Genomic DNA, 20,895 nt, shown 5'->3' with positions numbered 1-20,895 from the left:
GAGGATCTCTTAAGCTCTAAATCAATATTTCTGTTAAACTGTTTTTCCACCCTAAAGACTCAGTGGCTTTAAGAGAACTCACGGTTTGCATTCCATCACATTCTAGGTGTGTAAGATAAGACTCTATCCTTGTAACCAGATAAGTTAATCTAGTATATGATCTCAAGGAACATAAATATAATTCTATATTCCCTTGTGAATGACTAATTCACAATTAAAATGACTGAATTGAAAACACTCCTGGTGTTGCACATACAGAGGAAAAATGAAAAGATACGTGTACTAATCTGCTTCACTAGGCCCCCAAATCTCAGTTGTCTGCCTTGGTCTCTGAGAGATGAAACAACATAATTCTGGTATAACCACATTACTAGAACCTAGTAACTTAAGAGATTTAAATTCAGGAAGGAAATGGAATTGAATCCTCCCATATACACCAAAATACATACAGCATCACCTTTTGTAGTAACAAGACAGAGTAGATAGTCACTGACTGGGGAATGGATAAACAATTTGTGACATGTGAATATGCCTATTTATATACATATTTTGTGCATCATTAGACTACAGCTAGGTTACAATAAGTGCAAATAATGAATCTTATAATGTAGTTGCATGCATTTAAATTAATACTACTCAAAGTTAAAATTACATAAAATAGGTCAATTGGTTATATAAGATCCTTGAGGGCATGTTCTGTAATTTTCTTTTTGTTAGTATTTCCAGTGATTATCACAGTGCCTGGTACATATTAAGCACTTACTAAATATTAATTGATTCATTTATTGATTGTGTATTAGCATATTACTGTAAGAAACAACAAGCTTAGTGAACGCATAGAGATTTATATGGACTAATATGAAATGAAGAACCAGAAAAATAATAGACACATAGTGACTACAATAAAAATGGAATGATAACAATAGGATCATAACTGAATAATGTGAAATTATAATGACCAAGTTTAGTGTTCTCCCAAAAGATGTGAGAATGCCCCTTTCTCATTTCTTTCAAAGGTGGGGGACTATGAGTGTGGAATCCTGCATAAAATATCAAACTTAGTTGTGTTTGGCGTGTTTTAATATGTTGGTTAGTTTTTCTAAATCCTTTTCTTCTTTTGTTATTAAGAGATGGATTTCTCAGGAGGGAGCGAGCAGGCATATGTAGGGAAATGTAGATGATACAAAACCAGAACTTATCAATAAAAGTGAAAAAGAAAAAAAAAGAAAATGGAGGCAGGTTCTTTTACAAATGAGCCAGTCTAGAGGAAGCAGACCTCAGGCAGCTTTAGAATAGACTAATCATAAACAAACTGAAAGATAGATGAAAGGTTTTATAGAATCTCTTTGGCATTGGGGGCTAGACCCATGTATTCTTTAGTCATTCTAACTATTTCTGTTTTACTATCCTTACTTCTCCTTTTGGAAAAAAGGGCTTGATATTGCAGATTATATCATAACTGTAATTAATAGTAATATGCAAAATGGCAAATTTCGAATGAAACTTTAGGAGGAAATATTAAAGATAAAATCCACTCATCTTGGAAGGTTACCAATAATCACCCTCAACAAATTTAGTAAGCTTCATGACCTAACAGTATTTAAAAAATAGTTAACCCTGGAGGGCAGGGAACATGAAGGCATTGGAGGAAAACCTGAGAGAGATTCCTCAATAGGTTTTCCATGTCTCGACTGATTGACCATTGAGAACAGAAAGAACGGTTCATTCTTGATATCTTGAGCACTGTTATTTAGTCATTTGTGACACCTGTAAGTCATACATTTATTTTACCATATGAATAAAACCATACTTGCACCAACTTAGATTTTATTTTTCATGCTATTAACTTAGGGGATAGTTTTTCAATCAAAAATGGGAAGTAGGTATATTATTTTATGGTGCCATATCCATTTGTAATATATGCGTGAATTCTACTAAAACCAGCTTTGGGTTTTATTCTACTCTTTGAAGTCAGAAACATGTTCACCAAGTCCTATGCCCCATTCCTGGATGTAGAAAGGCAAACAGAAATATAATTAGTGTTATTTCAGGCAAGGTGCTCGGAGTTGTCATTTCTGGTTCTAGTCAACCATGTTGAAGAACCAAGTTTTTGTCACAAAAACCTAGAGAGAAGAGAGTTTCAAGGACAAGAGAGTGATTGTTAGTATCAATGGCTGCAGAAAGGCAACAAAAATGAGGTCATTAGATTTATCAATTAAGAGATTATTGGTAATTTTGGAGAGAGCAATGATTAATCTGAATGATTAGATCGGAAGGCAGACTATAGAGAGTTAAGAAAGGACTGAGAGGTAAAGAAGTGGAAGTATCCCTTGTAGATAGCATCAAGAAGGTTAGCCAATAAAAGGCAGAAATACATGATGTGACAGGTAACTGTAATAGATGGCTTAAGAGAATGATTTTTTTAGTAGGGTAGAGATATAGGCATGTTTGTAGGCAGTAGGGAATGAGCTAGTAGACAGGGAGAGTTTGAAGATAAGTAAGAGAATGAGAATGATAGAGGGTAATCTTCTGGAAAATATGGTATAGAATGGAATCATTTGTGCATGTAGAGGGGTTTGCCCAATGTAGAGGGTAATGGTAATTTCCCGATACCTCCACTATGACTATAACCACCATTGAATATACTCTTGTAACAAATAAAAACAATTTAACACAACTGACTGACAACATAACTTTTTGTGACAGCATATGCAACATTCACCATTTGTAGTCTTCCATATTTCTAATTGGGAACAAAATTGTTCATTGCAATTAATTAAAACTTAGCTGTTAAAAAAAAGATGCTATCATGTTTGTTCAGCTGCAGTTATTATTATCTCCATGTTGCAGATGAGAAAACTGAGCCTCGGGTAAATTAAATAACTTGCTCGTGGTCACACGGTTACTATGGGTCAGAGGAAGAAATCTCACCCAGATGTCTCCTGACTCCAAGGCTTTTCCTACTCCTTGAGCCTGGCTGAGAACTTTGATCACTAATGAGATGCCACTTTCAAAGAAGCCAAGATGGCAGCTGCCAAATCTAGGGGAGCAGCTGGCAACCTCCCTGTGTAATTCTTCCTGTTTTCTCTGTCTTGTCAGGAGATGGCCAAGGAGAATCCTGTGTGTGCTCCTGAAATCATGGACAGTGAAGATACCCTCTTTATGCTTTATACTTCAGGGAGCACAGGCAAGCCAAAAGGGATTGTCCACACACAGGCTGGCTATTTGCTCTATGCTGCCGTGACACACAAGGTATTTATTGCAATCCTATTATGTATTGAGAAAGAAGATGATATAATCATTGATTTTTGTGGCTAATGTGTTTGCTGCTGCTAATTCTGCTATGACCGAACACAATTGACAGAACTGAGTTAAGTTCATGAATACTCAGCTGCAGATCAAGAACCAATATAACTGTTAAATAATAACTCTGCCTCCCCTCCCCCCAACCATGTTCCATACCCTTTTTGGTGTGTAAATTCCTTCTACTGACGCAGATATCCGAGTTATTTGAAATTGATGAACTTCTCAGCATCTGACTGCAGCCCTGAAGGGTTACATGGTCACATTGCTAATCAGCATTCCTGACTATAATGGTAGCCCATTGTTTGCTATACCTCACTATCTCGGGCATTTCAAAGCAAATGTATCATCCTTATATATTTTATCACCTCATCCTTACAACAAGAAGGAAAGAAGGTAACAAGCATTTATTAAGTACCTATGATGTGTCAGGTACTTTTCAAATATTATCTTCACAGTAACCCTGGGAAGTAAGTAATATTATTATCTTTATTTTATGGTTGAGGAAACTGAGGCAAACAGAGATTAAGGGTCACATAGGTAGTATCTGAGGCTGGATTTGAACTCAAGTTTTCTTGAGTACAGGTCTAGTTCTTTAATTGCTGTACCACTTAGTCTTCTCTGTGAGGTAGGAAGGCATTATTCTCCCCCTCTGGCAGATGAGAAAACAGTCTTAAGGCAGTGGAGTGATATGCCCAAGGTCATAAAGCTAGTTAATGAGGGATCTGGAGCTAGAATTCTTGTGTTCCAATTCTTAATTGCTTGTCCTTTCAATGGTACCAAACCAGTGGTGTGAATTAAGACTGGCTACAAGATACGTAGTAATCAGATTGTAATGACATCCAAATTTTAATGAAAAAAAAACATGGAGCCATATACTCACATCAGATGATCACTTTGAGATTGAGAAGTGTGATAAGGGCAAAGGAAAATGTGAAGTGATGGATTGTTTTAAAGATACTGCAATGATAATGCCTGTGACATCTTTGAATATAGCGCTTTGCAGTCTGCTAAGGGCTTTCAAGGATGCTTCTCATTGGGTCCTCCTAACATTCCAGTTGTGGTTTGTCCTTCATTCTCAAAGAGGACCATGACATCAGGTAGATGATGACATGACTTACAATTGAATTTGTGGTGGGAGACCTTGGCCTTTTTAATCCCTCCTGGCTCAGAGTGAATGTAAATGGCGACTTCTTCTTTTGGCCAGTAACCCTGAGGGGCTTTCCCTACCAGTTGGATTTTTTTTTTTATTAAAGGGGCCATCCCTTTACTCACTTCTTAAAGAGGCCTATTCATCAATGGGTGTTGCCTCACTCAAAGTGAGAACTTGAAGAGACCTTAGCTTAAAAGTCCAAGGTCTCCCACTACAGCCTGGGCCATCTCCAATCATCCTGACCTATATCTGGCCACTGGACCCAGATGGCTCCAAAGGAAAAAGTGAGGTGGTGACTTTGCATAGCTCTACCTCCCTCAAATCAAATTCAGTTGCTAGTCATGTCATCATCTCCCTGATGTCATGGTCCTCTTTGAGAACGAAGGATAAATCACACACAGCCACAATCTAACAACCCAGTAACATAGGCAGGAGAGGTGTTGTCTCCATTTTTATAGGTGAAGAGATTGAGGTTTTAGATACTTGTCTATATGCCCAGGACATAAACTCAAGTCTTCTGGCCAAGATTTTTCCCATTATTCCACAATGCTTCTCTAAAGTCACGTTGATAAAGGCAGCACGGCACCTCATGTAGAGGGGGTTGGAATCCAGATACTAGGCCCAGCTCCGTCACTAGCTCTATGACCACTCTGAGCCTCAACTCCCTCATTTGCAAGAGGAAGAGCTTACTGGGTGATTGCTCAGGTGTCCTATAGCTTTAGCATTCCAGGATTGTTAAAGAAAATCGAATCGACTAGCTCCTTCAAAAAACTTAAATGTGGCACATAGTAATTACATTCTGTATTAGAGTGGACTCGTATCATTTTGCAAAACAATGTGGAGAGTTCTATTGAGTCTGTTTATTTTAAAAATTTTAAAATTCTGTATTTCTTTTAATGTGGGAGAGTTATTACAGTATCCTTTACCATTATTATGTGGGAAGCCATATTCCCCATATAGGATATCTTTTTTGGGGGGAGGGAGGAGGTTGGTACATATCCATGATAGCTTGGTGTGGAGAACTCCTAGTGTGCAAATTCCTTCTACAATGCAGATTTAGATTTAGTTGTCTTGGACCCTGAGAGGTTAAGTGACTTGCCTATGGTCATATAATTAGTATGTATTAGGGACAAGATATGAATCTTGGCATTCTCAATTCAAACAGAGGATTTTTTCCCCCAGAAATAGTTTTAACAGTAGGGAAATGAAGGAACAAATCCTATGCCATGGCAATTATTCTCATTTACCTCTATCTCTCACATCCAGGTTTTCTCTCCAGTTCCTTACCATGGGCTCTGTTTTTCTCTTCAGTGCTGGACCCACTTCCCCTCTCTGCCCCTCCCCCCCATCTGTGTTGGGGCCCTCTTTTCCCTCCATGGGTTTCACTATTTCGCCCATCATGCCAGAGTGTTCTTTCTTCCAGGGCCTCTGTTCCAACAAGCACATACAATTCATTTCAAGAGCAATCACGGGTAGCTTACCACTCTTCTCTGTTTTCTATTTTTAAAGTGTTGCTTTTGTCCTCTTCATTTAATAGATAAGAAAAGGGAGACCCAGACTACTTGCCAACCAAGGTCACACAAGTAGTGGCAGAATTCAGATCCAAATTCAGGACCTTTGAGTACAATGTGCTCTGTGTGTTGTTGATGGAACAATTAACATTTTTGTTGACTCCCTGTCCAGGTTGTGGCTTTTTCCAGGTAAAATCCCTGGGCTAATAGAGTAATATAACAATCTGCGTCAAAGATTGGGGTGTGGGTGAAGGGATGGGTCATCATCAGCTCCTTCTGTGAAAAAGGTCATGTACTCCAAAGGTGCTGACAAAGGAGAGCCTAGTTCAGGGTTCTTCTCTGAATCATTTACAGATGCAGCAAGCAATCCTAAGTCCCATGACAAAGGTGTAGGAATTTATATCCTAAAGTGATATTAAAATCTTTTCCCTTTGAAAACTCTACATATCTCTGGGGAGTATTAGGTGTCATGATCTTGTCAGCCCCCTAGACTTTATCTTTGCACAGATAAAAAAGCTTTCTCTATTAAAAATACTTCCCATCCCCTCAAGTACAAGCATTAAAGAAATCTTGACCACAGTAAGACCGATTGTACTTTTTTTTTTTTTGGTGAGTTTCCTTGTGGGTCTCAGGATTGAATTTTGGTATTTTGTATTCAGTAGCTGGAGACTCCAGGGATACTAACACAGACCTAAAAAAATATAACACACAAGGCCGACTCTTTGATTGGTTTTGCCAGCTTCTGGGGCTTTTGTTTTCCATCTGGCAAGAGGTGGCGCCAGCTTAATCTGCTGGTGTGATTGTGAGATGAATCAGTGAGAGCAACATCAGGAAAGAGCTCCCAGACTTTGCCAGCATAGCTTGTCATACATAATCACCTCATTGATGGAGAACTCTGCTTTCTCCGAATCCCTTGGGCCACAGGGAGAAGAGAAGACCTCCAGTGAGCTGCTTAGTCACCGTCCTCGAGGTTCTGAAATGACCACATTCTTCATACCACTAGCAAAGCTTGTGGGATTTTAACAATTTTCCAACTGTTTTTATCTTCCACTTTGGTTTCATTTACTGCTAATATTTTTACTGAGGTCATTAATTACCTCCTGGGAATGATCATGGAACTTAACATGCTTGGAAAACTGGTCGGCCCTTTGTTCATGCACTTGATTGGCTCACATTTACATGGCAAATGAGGATGTGCAGAGCACAAGTCATGTTTGCAAATGATTTTATTTGCAGTCAATATTATCATGACATAAAAGCCTGTGGGGTGTGTTTTATGGGTCCCGGGAAGACATGCTGACTCTTACTTTTCCTGATACTGAGTGTACTCGGCTACAAAGGACAGAACCATGGAGAATGGTGGCCAGAATAAGAGAAGTATATTGTCTTCTTTTCTTTTAGACTATACTTGGGGCAGGGTGCTTTTTTTTTTTTTTTTACATTTGCAAGGAATATCTGGAAGAGCTAAATCCAATGGTTGCTGGTTTTTTCTGCCTCAAATTCTTTCATTCTACCATCACACCTGGGCTAGATTTGTCACCCTGGTAGAAGACAAATAAATAATAATAATAGCTAGCATTTATACAGCATTTTAAGGTTTTCAAAGTGCTTTAACATATATTAAATTACTTGATCCTCACAACAATCCTGTGAGATAGGTGCTATTACTATCATCCTCATTTTCCAGATAAGGAAACTGAGGTCAAGAGAGGTTAAGTGATTTGTGTCTGAGGTAAAATTCAAACTCAGATCTTCTTGACTCAAAGTCCCATGCTCAATCTACAGAGACACTTAACTACCTCTATAATGGAAGAGGGATAAAGGAGATGGTGATCACATAAGTGCAAGAAGCTTTATAGGGCATTTTATGAATGAAAACTTTGGGCCTGTCTCTCAGACAGTGTGCACTGGGCTCTTTTTGGCTCCTAGGGCAGTCTTGTTATAAGGAAAGTGCCACTTGGAGGGTTGCTGAGAGTGGGAGAGGCCATCACTTCCTGCCAACAGATTATCAGCAATCAATGATATTGACACACATACATACATACACATATATGTATGTATATATAAATGATGTTGACATACATATGATGCTGTGAGGTGAACACACTCGAAAGCATTATGATTTTCCATCTGGCTCAAGAGATGATGCCAGTGCACTGTGAGGGCTCCCCTTAAATCTCACACTTCATCCCTGTAACTCTTTTTAGGGGCTTTGCTTGGAGCAACTGTTGGTTTCCCATCTTCCCACTCAGTTATGCTTCCATTCTTTTTTCTCTAGTAGATCTCACCTCTTCTCGTCATCTTCTACATTACCTCCTGAAACATAGTGTAAGTGCTTAATAAAGCTTCTCAGAAAGAGGAGTCAGTGGGTTGGGATGGAGGGGATGTTGTAGTGCCCCATTCCTTCCTTTTATGTGCAGCATTAATTGTTAGGAAGTAGCCTGAATGCACCCAACTCTAATGCCCACCCTCTACACAAAGGGTAAAGCTGAGATAATAATAATAAACACAAATTGTGTCTGTGATTTCATTGGTATAGAGAACTTCCAAGTGAAGAAACTCCCTCTGCCAATACAGGTTGGCACTTTATAGTTTTAGGGGGTTGTTGAGAGCATTAAGAGGGTGATTCACTCAGAGCCAGCACAAATCAGAAGAGGGATTTGAATCCAGGTCTTCCTCTCTCACTATTAGATGGTCACTTTCTGCAGTGATTGTAACTCATATTTACAAAATATGTTTCATTTTCATAAAAGAGTTCTACTCACAATAAATATACGAGCTAGATAGTCCAAATATTATTATTTTCTTTTTACAGAGGAGAAAACTGAGCCTCAGAGAGGGTTTGTGGGCACACAGGTCAGCGTCAGGACTAGAATTCAGATCTTTTTGGCTGTTAGTCTAGTGTCTTTCCCCGCACACCACACTGTTTCTCTATATGATAGCATATATTTTGGTGGAAGGGAATAAAATGGAAAGAGTCAGTATTCCTATTCCTTTACTTTTGGGAACAATTCTAATAGGCTTTTTCTATTCTTCTTATTCTCCTTAAGCCCTACTCCTACCTCTGTCCCTGGGGTTACATCTCTCAATCTTCTTTTTCCCTAAGTTTCGCTATGGAAATATTATTATGCTAGCTGATGAAGTCTTGTGGCCTATACAGATGATGTTGCAAGTGGTAGAGAGTTCCTCAGGACCTGCTGTTCAAAAGAAAGGACATGCTGCTGACGTGAAGCAATATGGCATGATACGTAGAACAATGGACTTGGAGCCAGGTGGATTCGGGTTCAAACTTTGCCTTAGATTCTCACTACTTGTGTGACCTTGTGAGCCTTGTGAGCCTCAGTTTCCTCTTCTGTAAAGTGAGAGGGTTGGACTTAATGATTTCTAAGTTATAAGTCTATAGTTCTGTGAGACTTCAGCATAATTTGAAGGTCTTAGATTGTTCAGCTCATTAGAGCATGACATTAGGGTTCAGAGTTTTTAGTCTTGTTTAGGCCTGCTAGCTTCTCCTTCTTGGCCCTGGTGCCAGATGCCTCTCAAGTAAATGCTATTCCACCACCACCATTACTATTGCTACTACTACTACCACCACCATTACTTCTACTGCCACCACCATTACCACCATTACCACCACTACCACCATTATTCCTACTAACATAGACATTTATCTAATGTTTCTATAATTATTCTAATTTGAATTGCCTTTGAACTGGTTTTCCTTTTTTTTTCTATTTCTGTTTGTACTTTACAAACACAGGGCATGAGAAATGATTGCCCCTTGTGTCCAAAGGACCATTTCCTCATCATTACAATGATAATGCTAATCTCTGAACATGTCTTTTTTCTAGCACGTGTTTGACTTCAGGCAAGGAGATGTATTTGGCTGTGTGGCAGACATTGGATGGATTACAGGTCATAGCTATGTTGTGTATGGTCCACTCTGCAATGGAGCTACCAGTGTCCTGTTTGAGAGCACCCCAGTTTATCCTGATGCAGGTGAGGTCTCCATGTCTCCTTTTGGAATCAGATTGTAGAAGTCCTCAGAAATCCATTATCAGAAGAGACCTCAGAGGCTATCTGGTCCAATAAATACCCTAAAAACGTCCCTGTGCATGTTTTACAAGTGGTTAGCTTGCATTTGCTCAAGGACCTTCAATGGGAGGGAATCAATAGCCTCCTGAGAAGCATCTGAGGGACAAGGAAAAGCAGTGAGGTTTTAGGAGTTGTAAAGAGAGGTCAGAAGCATTTGGAGGCACAGTGAGGTTTGGGAAAGCAGTGAAAGAAAACTACTTTTCAATTATAAGAGCAGCAGAGTAGAAACAGTCTGTTCCTTTTCATCCCTCTCCAGTCAACAAATGAAAGGGGAAGTTCAGTGAACTTTAACTGAAGAGAAATAATAAGAATAATGAAACTTAGGCTTGTCTAGCATTTTATAGTTGTGAAGGTCACATTCAGTATCTCATTGGAGCCTTTCAGTCACCTTGTAAGGTCTGCAGAACAGATATTATTATCAGTTCCATTTTACAGATAAAGAAACCATTAGATGCTCAGAAACTATTAGAGAGGCTCGAAGCAGATTAGGGCCAAATAGTCATTTGCAGAGTCTGGATTTGAACATAAGTTTTTATGATGCTCGGTGCTCTTAACATTGCTCTTGGTAAAGCACTATATAGAGCATAACTAGCCATTTAAATATCTTCTTACATAACTGGTAACCAAGTCACCAATAGAACGAACCGTTATTTTTGGTAATCTACAACATTAATAGACTTCTGCACTTCGGGGGAAAAATGACTAATTGTTAATTGTTAATATTATGTAACAAAGATAATTCAGGAGTTTTACCTGATAACTGTGTTTATAAAAATTTGTGGATACATTAAATTTTTTAAATTGTAAACTAAACTTTGTAAGTCTGTAAACCATACTTTAAATATGGCTATTCAAAAATCCCTGTGGTGGCTCCTTTTGTTAGTGGAAAATCTGGATGGTCATATTCTGAGTTTTCTTAAATCAGAGTCATATCTATAATAATGATTATAATTTTTTCCCCGTCTCAGGGGCAGCTAGAAATCCTGTTTTGTAAGTAGATGTTTGTTCCTTCAGATCTTATGGAAATTTCTGCCCATATACTAAAGAATAATTTAAGCAACAGTACATTTTATGGGAGAATCACCAAAATCCTAATAGGGAGATTATTTTTATTTGTAACCATTTTATTAAAATATAAGACAGTTATCATTGTTCTCAATGGAACATTAATTCAAACTGGTTTTTTCAGCTAGTTATGATTATTTAGTGTCAAGAGAAGTTTGTTTTCTGAAAATGTTATCCACAGGGGACTTAGTGTTCTTGGACAATAGGAAAATATTAATATATCCTAAGATTTATAACTTTGCCCTGAGGATATGTTAAATCACCCTGTAAACAAATGAAAAAAGATTTCTGGCAGCATCATATAGCTAGCAGCTACTGTTTTGTCATTTAGATATGTTTGGAGTTATTAATACCATTATATGACTTGTGGGAATGACAATGAATTTGGGGGCATTTTGTAGGTCGATACTGGGAGACAGTACAGAGACTTAAAATTAATCAATTCTATGGTGCTCCTACTGCTATACGGGTACTATTGAATTATGGAGATGCTTGGGTTAAGAAGTATGACAGATCTTCCTTAAGAACCTTGGGATCAGGTAAGACACACATTTGTTTATGTTAGAAGAAGTTTGGGGTATGGTTTTTCTTATTCAATACCCTTAGGGAATAAGTGAATATTGTAAAACACCATATAATTAGAAAAATAACAGAAAATACAGATTTTGCATTTTGGATTACAAACAATCATTTCATGAAGAGGGAGCATGTTTTAATGAGTATGCTTGAATGTTATGCTTAGAAAAAATATTATGTAGTTTTTGGATAAAATAGGGTTACATCATTCTTGCCTCATGGTTGATATCATCATTAACCAACATGCCATGTGGTGGGTGCTAGGAATACAAAAACAAAGAATGAATGTATGAAAAAAACTGAAGAACTGTGCTAAGGGCTGGGTAGATAAATAGAAGGGAAAGACAACCTTTGCTCTCATATTCCAATGAGGGAGACTGCTTAAGCTGCAAGACCCAAGATCTTTACAGTGCAACGGCAAAGCAGATTGCATTGTCTTTAAGTCATTTGTACCAATAGAATCTTACCGGTTTCTGATGTTGCATCATTTGGACAGAGCCAAGAACTCTGGTGACAAGAATTTTTTCCTCTCTGTTTTGTGTTGCTCTTGTTGCATCATTTTCAGAAGCAGTTTTCAGGCCACATCTCCAGATGGGTTGCTTCCCAAACTGTGGAGGATGGACTGAAAGCAGGACCAGTGAACTGGGGTTGGAGCTGAGAAGGTGCTGTCACTACCAGCGCTTTTGAACTGATAGTTAGCTGGTTAGTGTTTAGCTTTAATGGTTGTGAGGAAGATGGGCCCCTTATCTGCAGTGATTTTTTCCCCCAAAGATTGCTGTGGGCATTGGTAAGACTAGGAGTCCTGAGGGAACTGCTCTTCCCAAGGCTCTTGGGTTCGGGCCCTGGGCTATCTTGAATGGAGTGTGAAGGAAGATATTAGTGATGTTGGTAGTGTGACTTGCCTCGCACATCACACCTCTTATCTCTCTCTCAGGGTACCTTCCTGTTTCAGCTAGGTTGGCCTGCTTGCCCTGTTGGTTGGTGGGGATGGCTAACCCCTTTCCCATAGGACCTGCTTCTCCACATGATGGCTGCAGGGACTGGGCTAGAAGCAGGAGTGTTGGTCTGTGGGCACTGATATTCCTAAGGGTTTTGACTTATAGGAAGGTGGTGGTTGAGGTTCCTGGACGCAGGGAGGGAAGGGAGAGGAGGGAATAGGGAATAAGTATTTATATAGCACCTACTATGTGCCAGGCCCTTGCTAAACACTTTATAAATATCTCATTTGATCCTCACAATCCTGTGAGGCAGATGTTACCCCCATTTTACAGCTGAGGAAACTAAATGACTTCCTAGGGTCATGTAGCTAGGAAATGTCTGAGGCTGGATTTGAACTCAGGGTCTCCTGACTCTAAGGCCAGTGCTAAAGTCACTGTGCCACCTGTGCCTCTAGTCAGCTGGTAGTTTGATTCACTTGGCACAATATGTCTTCTGTTTCTCCCTCAGAGAATTTTACAAACCTTACTCTCCAAATGCTTACATGCTAATGGGAGAGAAAACAAATACATTTATAAATTTAATGTTAAGGCATAAACTCCTGGGCCCATAGGGCTGGGGCACTGTACTCATCCCCTTTCCCTACAGGGTCCCCTCTGCTCTGGACACAGGCACGAGGTCTGGATGGGGGTCAGTCCTGAGGGTGGTATGTGATCTTTAATGACAGCGGTGGTAGGCCCCATTTTCTCATACTCTGGCTTGTTAACCCCATCTCCAGTTCCTTGAAAATGATTTACTTATAGCTTAGGTTTAGACACATTTCGGGCTTCTCTGAGAGAGCAGAAAGGTACTCAATGTACAATATGAATCAAGTATGGGTCATGTGTTTATTTCTTGTACACAAAAGATAAGCTAAGGCACAAATGACTTTCACGAGTGTGGACTGGCAATCGTATTTAAACTAAACAAGGGGCAGTGATAATACTGTTATACCTGGCCAGCAGTTGATACTTAAAGCTATCTAAACCTAAAGGAATTTGCAGGACTGCTGATTATTTTATGTTTCTTCTGCAGTTTACATTTCACCTCAAATCTGCACCATATCCCTCAAAGTCCATGTCTTTTGGCAAGCCAGGTCAGGGCTTGGACTTTCCCTTTTATTGGTGATTGACTTGCCTGATGGAAAAGCTTCCCTTGCCAGCAATTAGCTTCACTCACTGGGTGCAGGACTTCTGAATCTCTCAAACTTACTTGGTTGGACAATGCTGGACACATCTACCTGGAGGAATAAGCCTCATCATTTCCTGAGTAAAGAAAATACAAAGTGGAGACTGGCCAGAGCTCCACATGTAGGCTTGACTAGCTGAGTCTATGCTCTATGTGGGAATGACAGCAAATTTAAGGAATGAATTTAATCCGCTCTCCCATCTTCTTTATAGGGAGCCTAGAGAAAGAACACACTATTTCCTACATGGGAAAGTCAAAGTAAGATACTAAGTAGGCAGCTGTCTCTCCTTTTATGAGGTCCATTCAGTCATTGCCTCGTCTGGGTCAGCAGTCAATGAAGGGGTTGCTTCATCATTTCAGAGTGGCCATGTCCTTTAATGCTGAGCCACCACATGGCTGGAAGCACTTAGGGAATTTGTCATCTCCAATGCATCCAAATGCTGAGCTACCATGTCCCTTGAATCCCCAGAAACTTACAGGTGAACTCCAGGCATACAATCCTTGTGATGGCTCATATAGGATAATTTAATCTGTCTGCATGATTAAATATAGAATAAATATAAAAAGAATGTTGTTGTTCAGTTGTGTCTGGCTCTTTGTGACCCCATTTTTGGGTTTTCTTGGCAAAGATGCTGGAGTAGTTTGTCATTTCCTTCTCCAGCTCATTTTATAGATGAGGAAACTGAGGCAAACAGGATTAAGTGACTTGCCCAGGGTCATACAGCTGGTAAGTGTCTGAGGCCAGATTTGAACTTAGGAAAAGGAGTCTTTGTGATTCCAAACTCAGTGCCCTATCCATGGTGCCATCTAGATGCCATATATAATGAATAAATACAAATAAGCAGAAAGTAGTGAAATAACAGGTAGTTAGAGAAGGCAAGCAGTAGCAGTTTGGGGAATCAAGGAAGGCTTCATGTAGAAGGTAACTGTGTTATTACAATACACTAAAGCCTTTGAATGATGGCTCCTTTAAGGGAAGCCCATTTCTAAGACTCTTTTGTAACAATGTGTGTTTTATTTTTATGTGTTTTATTTCAACATTATTAGTTTTACTTAAATGTTCTGCTTTTCTGTGAGACCTCTCATGAAGTAGGCATCATCTATAAATGTTTGTAGTCACCTCCTTTGAAAATGCATGCAACATTTCACATCTGTAGCATCCCCTCCCCATAACCAACCACCTTGGCTCAGGGTAACTTATCTTCTTTCTCTGTGTCAGGATGAGAATAGAAGCCAAAAAATGAAGGACCTGACAGCTTTTGGTCCTTGATTTTTGGCTTCCATTCGGATTCTCTGCTTCATCCCATACACAGTCTTGTTTTTTTTTAATCTGACCTGTGCCTTAGTCTCTATTCCTGTATTTCCCCATGGCTTGATCTTCCTAGTTCTGTTGCCATCTCCGCCTGCCTTTGGACCCCCCCCACCATAATGACTGTGGTTGGTCATTGTAGATCCTGTGGTGTAGATCCTGACAGGGTATCCACATCCCACCTTCTTTGGGACCATATAGATAGTCCTACCTGGGGCTCGAGTGTGGGGCCAAAGATGAGGACCATATTTTTAGGTTTTTGACACTTAGCAGATTAATTTCATTTTATCTTGCCTGTGTGGGAGAGGCAAGTGACCCAAACTCAAAACCATTGCAAGTAAAATTCAACAAAGGTAGAACTGAGGCAATTTTCTCCAAGCAAGGTAACATTTTATTAGTAGGGCACAAACTTATCAATAGAATAGGTTTCTGTTTGACTAAGTTTCTAGGCCAAAGACCCTGAACTCAAGACTTAACTCATTTTTACAAAGTTCAAACAAATAATAGAACAGGATAGGTGACATCATGGGGTTGAAGACAATATGACTGGTTACATGTCTGAGGTGAGGGGAACAATAGGATTGGCTGGAAGTTGGGAACTGAGCAGCTAGCAACAACCCGTTCCTTCCCTCCTGTGATTAAGATATGTTCACTGTTTGAATCTACCTGCCATATTAAAAGATAGTGAGTGGGCGACACTTCTTTGGACAGTAAACCAGACATCCTTGAAGGATAGCTTGGTGGTGTAAAGATACTAGACCAGACTCCCTGGTATCCACATGGATTCCCCAGAATGGATTTCCCTGAGTCAAGAATAGAACAGCGATTAGCAGAACTGAGTTTCCAAACTTAACTTGTAACAGACCAGCTGAATTTCTGAGCTAAGTTTAGAGAAAAGAATCATAACTTAGGCAGTTACAGGACAAAAACAGTTAATTGTAAATAGGACCAATAAAAATGATACAGAATCCAGTTAATCTCTTTAAAACACAAATCTTGGAATTTTCACATCATTTTCTTTCACTGTTTTGGTTTCAGTGGGAGAACCAATTAACCAGGAGGCTTGGGAATGGCTCTACAACGTGGTGGGAGATAGCAGGTGCACAGTAGTAGACACCTGGTGGCAAACAGGTAACAAAGCATTATGACTAACAGTGTGTCAAGATATGGCTAAGATTAGTTTGATAGAGGAAGCAGTGAATTTAGTGCTTACAGCACGAGCATCCTTACTTTAGTTCTTCCAAATAGTAAGTTTTTTAAGGTGCTATTTTATGTATCCAGGTGACTTTTATAAGGATGGTCTTATTTTTTTAGACGTCTGTGATACTAAATCTTTAACTCCAGTAAGAAAAGCTGTGTTATCTAGTTTTTCACCTTTAAATAAACAGTTTCCCCTTTCTTTTTTAGTTTTTGAATCAGTGTTAGGACATCCATTGCAGAAGACCATTCTAATCTGCTGAATGTAGCTAGTGGAAGTCACCAATCTGCTCTAAAGTTCATCTGAGCGGAGATGAAGCCAGACTGGTGAAGAAGCAGTCTGGTGGCCAATAGTCTCATCAAGTTCAGAATGGCATTCTAATTCTATATAATCAGAGTAATTTAGTTTTTCAAATCGCTTCACAGAGATTCTGCAAAGCAATATAAAAATGATTTAGGGCAAGAAGCTGTATATTATATTCTTGCTTACACACCTATGTGTGCAAGTATGTCACATGCTTATGCGTAGTACACTTGCTATTCAATAAAAGGCATCATTTAATTCTATATTATGTCATAGGAAGACATATACAAATATTAAAATGCTGCCTTTCCCCTTAATGAATTTAGCTTTTCTCTGACAAATGCAGGAACTATAGTCATTAGGAAAACTCATAAAAACTCATAATTGGGAGTCATCTGTGCCATTGTACCACAAAATTTAATTTGCTTTCTGATATCTCTTAATTTCCCAGTATATTTACTAGTCAGTTTCCTTTCTTAAAGAGAATATATATATGTATGTATATACGTATATATATACATAAATTCAGATCCTAAACCTGACTTTGCAGTTGTGTAATTACCACAAATTTACAAAACAGGGATAACTCTATGTATTCAGAAGTTTGCAGAATGGATGAGTGAGATTGTGTAACATTTTTTGGGCCCCCTAAAATCAATTCTAGATAAGGACAAACTATCACTCACTCCCTATGCTAACTTGCAATTTTCCTTACTTGCATATTTTTTATATAGAAACAGGAGGTGTTTGTATTGCTCCTCGGCCTTCTGAGGAGGGGGCTGAGATCATCCCTGGCATGGCTATGAGACCCTTTTTTGGAATTACTCCAATTTTGGTGGATGAAAAGGTGAGTTTAAGTTCCACTCAAACCTTATTCATGTTACAGACATCCTCATATTCATATTGATCTTGCGCAAGCCTCAAGATGTGCACATCGAGGAATACTAATAGGGGCTTAGAACTCTGACATTTAGATCTCTAACATCTGTAAGGTCTCTTTCATCATTGCTCCCTAAATACTTATAACGTTGAATGGGGGAAGGGCAGGCACCAGATCCAGAGCTGTACTCAATCTCAGGGCTTGGGAACGGGTGGGACCCACTAGCCTTTTCTTCCCCAGCACCTGTTCTCCCCACAATTCATAACCCAAGGTTCATATTGAACTTATATTCTACTATAACTCCCAGATGACTTTTTAGATGAACTACACATTGCAACTCAAACACTGAGTTGCTAGATCTCTCACCACCTTGCTCACCCAATATAAGATCATTGATACCAAGAAAATGTCTTGTAGCTCTTTTAAAAGCCTAACAAGTAATGGACAATTATTGGCAGCTTCAAGTCCCCTTTGTCTTCCATGCATAGCCTTTCAAGGCACGTGTCTCTATAACCTAACAATTAGACATTGTACTTCAGTGAAATATCCTCTTCTACAATTTCACCCTGGCCTAACTCACCAAGTCCAATCCTTTCTTTGTTAGAAAAGAGGCTGAGAATTCCTCTAGCCCCTAGTTAGTATTTACATGGAATTCATGTGATTTTACCATGATATTTCACACCAACAATAGGCCTTTGTCCTTTTGTTAATATATAATGTACATTAAAACAGTGTTCAGAAATGGTATTCCTCTCAATGTTCTTTCAGGTAACTGACATTGTCATCTGCCTTAGATTTAAATCTTCGAAAGGGCAGAGAACACATTTCTTTAACTTGTTTCATATAATGCCTGGCATAATGCATTTGACAGTGCACTTGATGATAATTTCCAGTCTGGGGGAGAGGTTCCTACCAGAAATGAAGAGTCAAAGGGAATTCTTTTTGGAGGCAGGTGCTTTTTGTTCTCTGCCTCATATCAAACAACCAATAAAACAATATTAACTGCAAACTTCTTTAGTTCTTCAAATCTCCACCAGGATCTGTTTTCTGATGTGCCTTTTTGAGTGTGTTTTTTTTCTTTTTGGATCTTTTGATTTGTAGGGAAAAGTCATAGAAGGTGGTGATGTCTCTGGTGCTTTGTGTATTACTCAGGCTTGGCCTGGCATGGCAAGGACAATATATGGAGATCATCAGAGATTTATTGATGCATACTTCAAAGTTTATCCAGGTAAGAGTGTGTAAATGGATAACTTGGTGTAGCTTAGGGATGTGACAAAATCTCAGCTCAGCAAAATATTGGCTTTTTTTGTTTCTCAGAAAGTGCTGATGAGCCAAATCTAACCTTCTAAAGGAAAGAGCCAGGAAATAAATATGGAAAAGATAAATTAAGGCAGGAAATTTTCATCTTGTGTTATTGCATTTAAAACTGAAAAGATAGGCTCAGATTCAATCTAGCTCAGTAGATTGAATCTGGCCTGCTTGTGAAAATAGGCGTCACAAAAGGTGGGATTTCTTAAGACAACCCATTATTATGGAAAACTCTTAATAAACTTTGTCTTTTTCCTTGGCAAAAAAAAAAAACAAACCAAAAACCAAACAAAATGTAAAGACAATACATACTACCCTCTATTGTTAGAAGGAATGATGTTTATTTGGTGTTTTTCATTCAAGGATCTTAGAATGATTCAGGAATATTAATCGAACCTCATTTTCTTAAGCACGTTTAAACAAACAAACATTGAAATACTTCAGTATTTCCAGGATCTGTAATTTTATTAGTGCGGGCACTCCAACAATGGAATGCAGAATGGAACCTCCTATCACTTATTAGACAGTTCTTGTGGCTGAAAAATTCATTCCCCTTGAAGTCAACCTAGTGATAGAACTTCTCCAGGCTTACTTAGGCTGGTGCTTGGGCAACAGACAACAGATCCATCTCTGGTACTGTACTTGAAGCATCTCTTGCTTGTTAGGACCTGCTGGAGTTTATACTCCACTAGCATAGCCTTCAGAAAGCAAGATATTTTTCATATCATGGTGAGGCATTAGAATGCATCTTTAGCATAGAAAGCATTCAAATAAAATATTCAAATAGATAAGATGGGTTAGAGTCCTGGCCTAAATACTATCATAACATACTTTACATATTAACAAAAGGACAAGTGCCTATTGTAGGTGTTGTTCAGCCATTTATCAGTCTTGTCTGACTCTTTGTGACCCCATTAGGGGTTTTCTTGGCAAAGATACTGGAATCATTTGCCATTTCCTTCTCCAGCTCATTTTACAGATGAGGAAACTGAGACAAACAGGGTTAAGTGACTTCCCAGGGTCACATAGTAAGTGTCTGAGGCCAGATTTGAACTCAGGAAGATGAGTTTTCCTGACTCTAGGCCTGGCACTCTCTCTGCTGTGCCACCTACTATGGGTGAGTTAAGGTGAAATCATATGAATTCCTTATTTATACTAACAAGGGGCTGGAGGAATTCTTGGCCTCTTTTCCAATAAGGAACAGACTGCTACTTTGTTAACTGTGTAACTTTGGGCAAGTCACTTAAAATTTCTGGGCTTCTGTTTTCTCTGGGATAAAGGAGTCAAACTTGCTGATCTCCTGTAATGTTAATGGGATATGAAGATCTTCCCCCAATCATCAACAGGCCTCCCGTAGAGCCCATTAAGAGAAGCTTGCTTAGGGGAGGCTTGCTTGTAGGAAGGCTTTCACACCCTTGGTACTAAATTGATTAGGCACTGAGTCACTAGGATTGTGGTGCCTTCTGGCTCTAAGAAGTGTATATATATTTTGAGTTGGTATTTTGCTTTGGGGGTTTGCTTATGAGAAGGATCTTTTGATTCTCTGGTTGAGACTCTTAAGTAGTCGAATGTTCAGAGCTCCTCAATTGCTCAGATGTAAAGGCTGTCTCGATCCAGTGGTGTATGTAACCTGTATAGCAATATTGCTTTGGTTCAGGCAGTTAAGAGCCCTGTCTTTTAGTCTTTATGCTAATTTCTCTGCTTGTATTTTTTTCTGACACTAGTGAATGTAATTAAAAGTGGGATTGTTAACCATTTTGAGCAGTCTTTCCTAGAAAAGCAGATCAAAGAACCTGTGCTAGTTGCTGCTACATCTACTGGGTTCCTTATAGCTCTAAATCCTACAAGAATGATGTTTATAAACCCCATCCTTCATAAGCTGGGCTGTGAAAGAACAAAGCATTCTAGACAGAAGTTTCAAGATTTTCCCGGGGAGGGTGGAGAGAAGATGGGAAAGAAGTGCAATAGGAAAAACACTGAAATAGGGAGTCAGGAGACCTGGGTCTAACTTCCAGCTGTGCCACTGACCAGATG

The 20,895-nt window shown here is 39.1% G+C and overlaps 1 protein-coding gene across 2 annotated transcripts in view; it reads left to right on the top strand.

The window, feature by feature from the left end:
• Positions 1–20,895, top strand: part of ACSS1 (acyl-CoA synthetase short chain family member 1) — a 79,157-nt gene that overhangs the window by 48,327 nt on the left and 9,935 nt on the right. Inside the window, exons 5-10 of one of the 2 annotated variants that reach the window (XM_036752184.1) lie at positions 3,100–3,252; positions 9,816–9,963; positions 11,526–11,663; positions 16,211–16,303; positions 17,408–17,520; positions 18,655–18,781. In XM_036752184.1, the coding sequence (XP_036608079.1) occupies positions 3,100–3,252; positions 9,816–9,963; positions 11,526–11,663; positions 16,211–16,303; positions 17,408–17,520; positions 18,655–18,781 (772 nt within the window). The remainder of the gene's footprint in view (positions 1–3,099; positions 3,253–9,815; positions 9,964–11,525; positions 11,664–16,210; positions 16,304–17,407; positions 17,521–18,654; positions 18,782–20,895) is intronic. The other variant, XM_036752185.1, reaches the window with a different exon arrangement.

Source organism: Trichosurus vulpecula, chromosome 3 (genome assembly GCF_011100635.1).
Source record: "Trichosurus vulpecula isolate mTriVul1 chromosome 3, mTriVul1.pri, whole genome shotgun sequence".
Taxonomy (NCBI): Eukaryota; Metazoa; Chordata; class Mammalia; order Diprotodontia; family Phalangeridae; genus Trichosurus; species Trichosurus vulpecula.
This window is presented reverse-complemented; position numbering and strand designations above follow the sequence as displayed.